Genomic DNA, 11,413 nt, shown 5'->3' with positions numbered 1-11,413 from the left:
CCCCCGCCCCAAGCGGTGCCTCCCAGGAAAGGCCTGGGCAGGTACTCCCATCAGGACGAGGGCCCTTGGACCCTGTCTCACGGGCTGCTGTGCTTCGAATCAAGGAAAGCCGGGACGGTCCAGGCTGTGTCCCTGAGCACCGCCATCCCCCCGCCCCCGCCCCTACCACCCGTCCCGCTGTCCCGAGACAGGCGCCTACCTCATCCAGGGGCGGGCAGAGGGCAAAGAGCTGGGCGGGCCGGCCGCTCCTGCGGGCCTCCTCGTTGCGCTGCTCCACGTCCTGGGCGCTGACCTGCTGCAGCAGGCCCTCCAGGCGCGGGTCGGGCTGCAGGCTGCGCAGGGTGAAGTCGCAGGCCGTGAGCGGGCCCTTCCCGGAACCGCCACACAGAGCCCGCAGGCTGCAGGGGGCCGTCTGTGAGGGGACACGCGGTCGTGAGAGGGAGGCCAGGGCCACTCCCGCGCCAGTCACGAGGCTCTATGGCCCCGGGGAGTGGGAGAAGGGCTCAGCCCCACAGGAAACCTCTCCTTCCCGCTCCTTGGTGGCCCAGAGCTAACCCACAAGGAGAAGCTTGGAAACGGTTCCCAGGGGGCTGGAGTTTGCTTTTTTCTAGGTGTTGGAATCAAGTCTCTGTGACCTCGCTCACATCTCAGGCAGGGCCAGGACAGGGAGGGGACAGGGGCCAACACTGACCATGCTCACATCTCAGGCAGGGACAGGACAGGGAGGGGACAGGGGTCAATACTGACCACGCTCACATCTCAGGCAGGGACAGGACAGGGAGGGGACAGGGGTCAATACTGACCACGCTCACATCTCAGGAGGGGACAGGGGTCAATACTGACCACGCTCACATCTCAGGCAAGGACAGGACAGGGAGGGGACAGGGGCCAACACTGACCACTCTCTCACATCTCAGGCAGGGGCAGGACAGGGGTCAACACTGACCACGCTCACATCTCAGGCAGGGGCAGGACAGGGGTCAACACTGACCACTCTCACATCTCAGGCAGGGGCAGGACAGGGGTCAACACTGACCACGCTCACATCTCAGGCAGGGACAGGACAGGGAGGGGACAAAGAACAATGCTGATCATGCTTCTTTCTGTCTCAGGCAGGGACAGGACAGGGAGGGGACAGGGGTCAACACTGACCACTCTCACATCTCAGGCAGGGACAGGACAGGGAGGGGACTGGGGACAATGCTGACTAAACTCACATCTCTGGCTGGGACAGGACAGGATGGGGTGGGTGTGTGTGTGTGCCATGCTGACCATGCTCAGGTCTCACACGGGGCCAGGGGGCAACAGGGACACAGGAGACCTCACGCTAGTCCCAAAGTCAGAACTTGGTGTTCTAAACCGTGCGATACCAGGGTAAGTACAAAAACCTCGCCCCGTGGCCCCAGAAGCCCTGTGGTGTCATCTGATCTAGATAAAACAAGGAGCCCTGGTGTACTGGTGACACGATGGGCCGCAGGTCAAAACCCCCAGCCGCCTCACAGGAGAAAGAGGAGGCTCCCTGCCCCCGTGAGGAGTGGCAGTCCCAGCATCCCCCAGGGCAGCTCTACCTCATCCCCCAGGGTCACCGTGAGTTGGAGTCGACTCTGGAATGAGTCTGAGTCCAGTGGAGCCTGGTGGCCCAGCAGCTGAGCGCTCGGCCGCTCTCGCCTACCCCTCCCAGAGCCCCGCAGGAGAACTCCTGGCCGTCTGTTCGTGGAGCTGCTGCAGCCGAGGAAACCCTGCGGGGCAGCCCTGCGCCAGCACTGAGAACACCAGCCGGGCAGCAATGCAGTCTAGGGGCCACTCGGGCCCTGGGGGCAGAAACAAAAAGGCTGGTCTGCTTCCCCCGGCATCGCAGCCATTGACGCCGTGGGCAGCTCTGCCCTGTCCTGCAGGGCCACTCTGCGTCCACCCAGACTCAGAGGTAGCGCTTGTGGTCATGGCTGGTGTGAGGCCTCCTGCAGTGGCCCCTTCCCCGAGAGGACGACCACAAAGGCCCGTGCAGGGTTGCCCCAGCGTGGGGAGCGATTGGGAAGAGACTTGGGGGCGGGCGTCTTGACAAAGACCCCATTGCAGTCTTGTGGGGGGCCTCGGAAACCTGCCAGTAGTTCCACTCCGGCTTCCAGGCTCACTAGGGGTCAAGTCCACTCAGTGGCTGCGAGTTTCTGGTTTTTGGTGGCACAACGGTTAAGTGCTGGGCTGCTGACCACTAACTGGGCAGTGGCCCCAACAGCACCTGGAGTCCCTGCGACATCTCACAGTGATGGCCCCAGGTACCCTGGCCCCCAGTGAGAGCCCCCACTCACTGATCTCGAGGGGAGAGGGGGAGTTGTATAGGCCCATGGCAAAATCCAGTGTCCTTTCATTCCCTTGTCCCAGGACTTTTCCACTGCCCCTGGATCCTCATTCTCTGTGGGGGTTTCACTGAACCCCCATTTCTGTGCCTAGGAACAAGTTTGTGGAGTCAGCGCTCCTGACTTGACTGGCACCCCTGGCCTCTCCTGACATTCTGTGAGACCCGCCTTTATTCCTGCACAGACAGGAGGGCCATGTGCCCAGCTGTCCCCGTGCCCAGGGGAGGAGACACCAGGGGAAGGGTCACCCACCTCAGTGCTGGGTTCCGCATTCTCTGAGGCCTCAGATTCAAACGTCTGTCTCTGCAGTGTCTTGTGGAAGTCCTTCCGGGAACCGGTCTTCCTGAGGCCGCACGGCTCCCAGCCCCCTTGGCTCCTTTCAGGGTGGGTATGGTTCCGTTTGTGAAGGGGGCAGGAGAGAGGGTGGGGGGAAGAAGACCATCAGACCTCGTAGCAAAGTCCCTGGCTTATGTCTGCACACAGGCCTGCAAAGGCTTCCTGAGGGAGGGCCCACTGTCAGGCATCACATCTGAGTGCCCACCAGGTTGGCCAACCTCTTGGCTGGCATGTCCTTGGAGGCAGGACCGTCCTGGGAAGATGTCCCCCTGGAGGGGCGGGCACTCAGATGTGGGCCATTCGACTCTAAGCTAAAGCCAGGCCCAGAGCCTCGGGGAAAAGGGCAGGCTACATCTCGGTGTGTCCAGGGGCGGCAAATGGAGACGGCTTGGAGCTCCGAGACAGCACGTTTCGTCGGCACAGCAAAGACGGTTAACGTGGAATTTTAACAGGAACAGGGTGGTGGCTTATCAGGGAGAACCCCAAATCCGTTTGCAGAGTCCCCACGGAGATGAAGCCTGTGTGGAATTCCTCCGGCCCCTTGGCCAGGGATGTGAACAGTCCTGCCCTCAGACAGAGGGCATCGGAGCGGGTGGGTGCAGACAGGAAGCCAAATCCAATCCCTGCCGGTGGGGCGATTCTGACGCATAGACCCTAGGGGGTCCTCAGTGCCATTGAGTCCGGTCCGACTCACAGGGACCTTGTGCACAACAGTGGGACACTGCTCCGCCCTGGGCCATCCTCACACTTCTTCTTCTGCGTGAGCCCATGGATGCAGCCACTGGCCGTCCATCTTGTTGAAGGACTTCTTCTTCACTGCCCTCACACTGGGCCAAGCAGGAGGTCCTTCCCCAGAGACTGGTCTCTCCGGACAGCACGTCCAAATACGTGAGACAAAGTCTCCCCATCCTTGCCTCGAAGGAGCATTCTGGCCGTACTTCCTCGCACACAGGTCTGTGTGTCCACGGTGGAGGTCCATGGTGCTCTGAATGTGCTTCGTCAGCCAGCACAAGCGTCCTTCTTCAGTCTTCCGTACTCGATGTCCAATTCCACAGGCCCAGGAGCCGAGGGGAAAGACCACGGCTTGGGTCAGGCGCATCTCAGTCCTCAACGTGTCCTGTGCAGCAGATTCACCCAGCGCAGCGAGTCCTTAGCTCTCTGCATGACTGCTTCTGTGGGCACAGATGCTTTGTTCATTCTTCACAAGGTTTGCTGGTGACCTGGGCGGAGGACTACAGGGCAGATCGTCAACGGTCCATTCAACAACTCACCTGGCACCCGCCTTACATTAGTTTGTGTTGACTAGAGAAAAAAAATCCAGAGACATTCATGTGTATAAGAGAGATCTTCATAACAAGAAGCAATGACGTTTCAATAAAACATTCCAGCCCCGTCCAGATCAAGTCTGTGAGTTCAATAGTAGCCTCTAAGTTCAATATTTGCCCATGAATTCCTCTTGAGACTCGCACAGCGCATGCAGTGACGCTGAGTGCAGGAAGATCACAGGCCCGTGGGTGGAAAGTCTTGTGGATCCAGTGGCCACTCATCTACTCCATCCCTGTGCTCCCAGTTCCTTGTCCCCTCTCCTCGCCCTCCGGACCACGTCCTCGGGACAGGGCAGTGCTGTTTTGGTGTTTCACGGTGGAGTCTGCTGGGATGTGTGTTTCTCCCCACTGTCCCTGTTCCCCCGACAATGACACTGAGCCAGAAACGGAACCACAAGGAGGCGAGTTCAGTCCCAACCTGCTGGGTGACCACAGGCCTCTGTGATTCCACCCGCCTCCGTGGCTGTTTCCCGGCACTGTTTCTTTGGGATTTCTTTGCACTGGCCCCAAGCCATCGACCAGCAGGACACCATTACATGTTCACGTCCCAGCCTGTGCCTGCTAAGCCACATACAGAGTGTCTTGGTAGCACAGAGGCTGAAGCGCTTGACTGCTCATCCTAAGGCTGGAAGTCCAAGGCCACCTGGAGGCTCCTTGGAAGAAAGGCCTGGTGATCGATCTACTACCCAAAAATCAGCCGCTGAAAACCGTGTGGTGCAGAGTTCTGCTCTGACATGCATGACAGGGCCACCATTCTGTGAGTGGAGATTTGTTTGTTTTGTGTTTGAACCTCTACAGAGGCCGGGCTCGAATGGCTACTTGAACCTCTATAAAGGCCAGAACTTCTATAAAGGCTGGACTCAGACATCTGCTTGAACCGCTGTAGAGGCCGGACTCGGGACGTCCACCTGAACCTCTACCTTGGACGTCTGCCCTGGCAAGCACTCACACGGGGCCCTCCCTTGTCTGGTGAGTCTGATGCAGAGCGAAGTCCTGCCCCTTCCTCATTTCCTTTTATCACCTCTCTCCCCATTTTGAGTTCTCAGAAGAGGGCCAGGGCCCCCGAGGTGGGCCTGCCGGGGCAGAGCTGCCCGGGGGCAAGGCCAGGGCCTGGCCTTGGGGAGGGGATGGCTCCTTCTGCCAGTGGGTACAATTAGAGACCTGGACGAGGTGGACGTGGAGTGCCTGGGCTGGGCAGCCTGGTGCCTGCCCCAGAGATGCCCAAATTCCTGTTGCTTCTCTTCATGGATAGGGGGATGAAGGCCCCTCAGGAGGGAGACTTGCCCCCCACTGCCTTGCAGGAGAAGCACCCCAGTTTCCTTCAGGCCGATCCTTGCAGAGCCCACAGGCTGGACGGGCTGCAAGAACCCTGTTTGGAGGCAGTGGTGGGAGTGGGGGAGGCCAGGCTCTGAAGCCAGCTCCCACCTCCCGGCTGTGAGGCCTTGGGGAAGCCACTGAACCTCTCTGAGCCTCAGTTTCCTCAGGGTGAAAGGGGAAGATGGCTCTTGGGGGGCGAGGGTACAAGAGTGAATGGCCCTCTTCTCTGTGCTTGTCCCTGCCCCTCCCAGTACACTGTGGGTCTGGAGCCACCAGGTGCACCCCACCACGGCAGCCACGCTTCCCTGGGGGTGGGGGTGGGGTGAGGTGGCGCAGGAGACCCAGCATGAACAGGAGAAAGCCAGGTGGGCATCTGGGGGTGATCCTATCCACTCACAGGACTCACGGGCCCGTGCCTGTCAGGGCAACACTCACTCCGTGGGGCTCTCAGTGGCTGCATTGTGGATGAGATCGCCCGGCCTTTCTCCTGAGGCTCGTTAACAACCTGACCAGGGAGAGGGCGTCCACGTGGAAGGGCAGCCTGACTTGGCCACTCAGAACCAACCCAAAGGGCCCCAGGAGGCACCCAAGCCTGGCCGCACCGCTTCTTCCATGCTGCCAACATAGGGAGCATATAAGCTATTAAGACTCAAGGACCCCACATTGAACAGGCCCCGGTCCTAAAGGGTGTCATGGTCTTGGGACAAATGAGGGGGATGATGCTGAGAGAAGGGACTAGAAGCTACAGCAAAATCCAGTCAGATCCACTGTCGCTCCGAGTCAGAGCAGGCTCTGTGGCAGCCTCACCCCCACAGGAACAGCGGAAGCCAAGCTCACTGCCAATGCCGAGACCCCGTGAGCCCCGCGAGTTTCTGAGGCTGCAATTCTTTAAGGGCGGAGAATTCATTCATTCACTCACTGCCACGAAGTCAGTGTCTCTTCAGAGGGACCACCCCTGTGAGTTTTCAACAAGGGTAGAAAGCCCATCTATCTCCTGCGGAGCGGCTGGTGGTTTTGAACTGCTGCCCTTGCGGATCACAGCCCAACTTGTCACCACTGTGCCACCAGCTCCTTAGACAACAAGAGCTTCCAAAGCTCTTGCTATGTGGAGGAGAGCGTGTTTCTGACTGGCCAGGGCGGGGCAGGCTCTGAGAGAGAGAGAGAAAGCTTTGTCTTTTGTCCTCTGTGTTGGGTCTTGGTGGCTGCGGCTGCGGCTGAGACCACAGGGACCAAGGGCAGCCAGCTGATGACCCCGGCCTGTTTGCTCAGTGCAGCTGCAGGGCCGGGCTGGCCTGACTGGCTCTCGTCCTTTTAGAGAGCAATTCGCTAAGCACCCAGGCCAGACAGCGCCACAGCCGCTGGTCATAAGGAGCAATTATTGATCAGGGAGAGGTTTTTATGGTGCTTGGGGAGGGACTGAATTATATGCACGCACTGAGCTGTTGGGGTTTAATTGTTTACCGAGCTCACCGGGAGTGAAAGAGGCAGTCATAAAACACAGGCAGGCCCCGGTCCTGCCGCCCGGCTCTCCTTGGCCATGACCTTCCTGCAGAATCGTCGGAGGCACCCAGGGTGGGAGGCCAGGTCTCTGGGCATTCGCGACACAGCCTGTCACGTCCATGGGATGTTTCAGCAGCGTGGCTGACGTGACTCCGAGCACAGACAGAGCATTTAATGACTTAGGAGCTCAGGCCTCCCCTGGGACAGCAGGGACCCACGGGAGGATGCGGAATCCCTCGTGAGTTCGTTTTGAGAAAATGATGCCACAGAAGTTCTGCCTGTAGGAGGCAATGACACCCAAGGGTGCCACCCAACTCCAGTCCATATAAAATGAGCCAACTCCATGGAGACACAACTGCGCCCTTCTGCTGTCTGCTAGGCCAGGGGCCGTTCTCAAAAACCATGGGGGAGAGCGCACGCACGCCCGTGGTCACTATCTCGGGAGTGTGGGCAGTGAGCGCGGGGAGATGGAGGCAGAAAGGCCTGCCTCGCTCGATCCTCCTGGCCTGAGCGAGCTCGAGCACTTCAGGACGGGAAAGGCGTTTGTCCTCCAGGCAGACACCCAGCTGTGTGCTGTCTCTGAGCTGGGTCTCTCCCCACGAGGACATGCCAGATGTGCCCTGCCCTCCGCTGGCAGCACGTGGGTCCGATGTTAAGGCCCCCGTGGAGAGAGCTGAGTGGGAAACACCCTGTGGAATTCTGTGAGTGGGAGGGATGCCCGCGGTCTGTCCCCCAAGTGGGACCCAAGCCCAGGATCTCACAGAGCAGGGCATGCAAGCCTGTCCCTGGCTCCTGGAGGGACGGGTCAGCTCAGCACATTTTGATCCAAATACCATATGCAAAACCAAAATAAAAACAAGCAAAAAACCAAACTCACTGCCCCCAAGGGGATGCCGACTCTGAATGGCCCTACCAGACAGGGGAGCACTGCCCCTGGGGGTTTCTGAGACCCTACCTCTTGACGGAAGTAGAAGGCCCTGTCTTCTCCCGAGAAGTGGCTGGTGGTTTCGAACTGCTGACCTGGTGGTTAGCAGCCCAAAGTACAACCATTCTGCAGGGCTCCCCGTATCATCCACACAAAGTTATTGTTAATTACGTTGAGGAAGAAACCCCCTCTTTCCGTCACTGGCTCACTTCCTCCGAGTGGATTCTGTGACGGAAGTAGAAGGCCCTGTCTTCTCCCGAGAAGTGGCTGGTGGTTTCGAACTGCTGACCTGGTGATTAGCAGCCCAAAGTACAACCATTCTGCAGGGCTCCCCGTATCGTCCACACACAGTTATTGTTAATTACGTTGAGGAAGAAACCCCCTCTTTCCGTCACTGGCTCACTTCCTCCGAGTGGATTCTGAGTCGGCGGCGGAGCGCCCTGCAGAACCAGGTGGAACTGCCCTGCGGGTTTCAGGGGCTGCAGCTGCTCAGTGGGTCAGGAAGCCTCGTCTTTCCTCCGCCGGTGTTACGGCAGAAAGGAAGCGTCACCACTGGAAGGGACAAAGGCACAACGAGCATGTTGCAAAAGGGGACCGCAATCCGATCGCATTTTCTACACACATGTACAGAGAGAGTACAGGACCCCTGGGGGATGCTCATTGCAGGTCAGCAGTTCAAAACCACCAGCCGCTCTGCAGGGCAGAGACGGGGCTATCTACTCCTGCCACGAGTCACAGCCTCAGAGAGCCACAGTTCTATCCTGCCCCACGGGGTCACTGCGAGTCAGAATCAACCTGATGGCTGTTGAGTTTGGGTGTGTCGGGTTGGGTAGCTGTCTGTGCCTGCCTCCCCACAGCCTGCGTGTCCTACAGGGTTGCTGTGAATTTTGACATCGGCTCATGGCGGGAGCTTGAGTCTGACATACTGTAGACAGAGAAAGAGACCCAGGCCCCTGCCCGCGCACTGCACATTGAAAATGGTTACTGGTCTTTGTGAAACCGAGTGGATTTAGTATTCTTCTGTTCCGATCACTTCTAAAATACTGACAATGAGTAATCAGGGACGCAAGTTGGGGGACTCTTTCTGCCTTCCTCCCACCCTTTCTCTTGTGAAGAACAGATAAAAAGAAACTTCTGACGGCCCTGCCTCTCCATGGGGACAGGGAAGTCGAGAGACCCAAACGGAAAGTAAACCTGAAAACTGGGCCCAGCAAAACCGACCTTTCTAGTCATTGGGCCCCTGGGCCCCTGGTGGCGTTGGTGGTTAAGCGCTGGGCTGCTAACCGCAGTCTGAAACCACCAGGGGCTCTGCTGGGGAAAGACGAGGCTCACTCCTCCCGTCCAGCATCCTGGTCTCAGAAACCCACAGGGGCAGTTCTGCCCTGTCCTATGGGGTCGCTATGACTTGGGTCTGACTGGACGCCAGGGAGCGTTGCGGACCCTGAGATGGAGAACGTATCTCAGGTGACCATTAAGAGCTCGAAGCCAGCGTGTTCTGGGGCCTTTCTGTGCCCGGAAAGCTGACTCTGACGTGGGCGGCCAGCAGCTTTCCAGCCCCATCAAACAGACCTGGATCAGCATCATCTCACTCCGCTTCCCCGAACCACAAGCCACGCTGGCTCTTTCTTGGCTCCCGAGAGCCAGCTACATACCAGTGCTACTCAAACTACAGTGAGAAGTCAGGACAGGTTCAATGGCTCTCTTACAGGGGCCGGAAGCAGTCCAGTGGCCAGCGGCCTTCACAGGATTGTCACTGACCTGCAGAACAGCAGTGCTCGCTCTTGGGTAGGACAGGCCAGAGCAAGCTCACTGCTGTGTAGGCAATTCCAACTCACCGTGACCCTACAGGACAGGGGAGGGCTGCCCTGTGGGTTTCCAAGACTGTAGCTCTCTGTAGGAGTAAAAAGCCTCGTCTTTCTCCCTGGTGCAGCTGGTGGCTTTGAACCGCTGACCTTTTGATTTGTAGCCATGCATTTAGCTGCTGTCTCAGCAGGGCTTTTGCAACAAAGCAGACTTGCTGCCACCAAGCACACGCCGACGTATGGTGGCTCAACAGGACAAGGTCGAACTGCCCCTGGGGGTCCCTAGACTGTGACTGCTTATAGGGGCAGGAAGCCTTTTTTTTTTTCCTCCTGAAGGGTCGCGGGTGGTTTTGAACTGCTGACCTGAACTTTTGATTAGCAGCCTAATGTGTAACTTACCACGCCACCAGGGCAAGGAGACCCTTATTTCAGAGGGGTGCGCTGTGTTTTAAAAACGGCCCCCTGCCGGCTCTCTAGTGGGGCACGCCTGTCCTTCCAGACACTCCACCAGGGCCCCGGCACACATACAGGTACAGGCTGAGAATGTCAGTGTGTCCGCACTGCACTCGGGGAGGCCTGGCGAGGCAGCAGGGGTAGGCATTGGGCTGCTAGCCACAGGCTGGTGGTTCAAACCCACCAGCCGCTCTTCCAGAAAAAGATGAGGCTGTGGGTTCCCATCAAGACTCACAGCCTTGGAAACCCGGGAGAGCGGTCCTAGAGTCAGCATCCACCCGGTGGCGGTGGGCTGGGTGTTTCTTCTGAAGAAATGTAGGATCGGTGGGCAGTGTGGAGGGTCAAGACAGCTGAGAACGTTCTCGAGCATTCCGTCACTCCAGGAGAGAGAGCCGTTCTGGCTGGAGGAGTGGCAGGTAATTTATCCCTCGGTCGCAAAAAGGTCCATGTGGTGTTTGAGCGGAAGGCCGAGGGAGAACGAAAGCAAATTGAAAATGCTCGCTCTCTCACTCACGCTCTCTCTCATGTTAAAAGGCGACTTACTTCCGGGTCACAATCAGCCAGTCTCGCACGTAGGTCTGCACGCAGTCTCTGACGTGAGCGTCCAGTTCAACACTAAGGAGCCAGAAGAGGGGAGAGATGTGTGTTATTACTGTGCAGAAAGAGCCCGGACAGACCCCGAAACCAACGAGTCAATTCCAAGTCATGGTGACCCCTATATGAAGTTTGGGGTGGGGGTCTTCTCCTGGGACCGTGTCTCCTGCCAACCCGTCCAAACCACTCTGTGAGCCAGGGCAGAGAGGACGGGACCCACACGGTTTCCAGTGGTGGAATGGTTAGAAGTTGACCCTGAGCATGTCCCCAAGACATCCTTGGGGGGCCCCAAACCCCAATGTTTTAGCAAGCAGCCGAGGGCACCAGCCATTCGCAAATCAGGGGGTTGGGAACGCACAAGCCACCCTCTGACAGCCAAGAGCAGCAACCAGACTCCAACCCTGGAGGAAACGGGGCTGTGACTGTGGGAGGGTGTCCGTGTGCAAACACTCTGAGGGTCTGACACCTTCGGGGCAACAAGAAACTCCCTTGGATGAGACAGACACATTGGCATCTGATATTTTGTGGGCTTTTTATTCTAGACTCCTCTTAAACTGCCTGCCCGGGGGCGTTTGGACACAGACAGGTAGAACTCGTTGTAATCAAGTATGAGACAAAGAAAATCGGTTTGCACACACATTTCTCACCGGGGTAATTTGGACCCAGTCATTGCTCCTGGGGAGCCTTGTCAGGGCGTGCAGGCTCTGCTCTGTGGAAGTCACAAAGGAGGGCCGTCTTACACTTGTGGGGAGGGCGGGGGCAGGCGGGGAGCTTTGGTGTTGTGTTGCAACGCTGCTAAGGGGCGGC

The 11,413-nt window shown here is 58.2% G+C and overlaps 1 protein-coding gene across 1 annotated transcript in view; it reads right to left on the bottom strand.

The window, feature by feature from the left end:
• DOCK8 (dedicator of cytokinesis 8) overlaps positions 1-11,413 on the bottom strand; it is a 115,069-nt gene that overhangs the window by 82,045 nt on the left and 21,611 nt on the right. The window contains exons 3-5 of the mRNA XM_045289365.1: positions 10,556-10,627; positions 2,607-2,730; positions 200-412 (exon numbers count right to left, since the gene is read on the bottom strand). Coding sequence (XP_045145300.1) covers positions 200-412; positions 2,607-2,730; positions 10,556-10,627 — 409 coding nt within the window. The remainder of the gene's footprint in view (positions 1-199; positions 413-2,606; positions 2,731-10,555; positions 10,628-11,413) is intronic.

The sequence above is a fragment of the Echinops telfairi genome, unplaced genomic scaffold, assembly GCF_000313985.2.
Source record: "Echinops telfairi isolate 266 unplaced genomic scaffold, ASM31398v2 ScPeMD7_25;HRSCAF=90, whole genome shotgun sequence".
NCBI lineage: Eukaryota > Metazoa > Chordata > Mammalia > Afrosoricida > Tenrecidae > Echinops > Echinops telfairi.
Note: the sequence above shows the minus strand (reverse complement) of the source record. Positions and strands in the feature narration are given on the sequence as shown.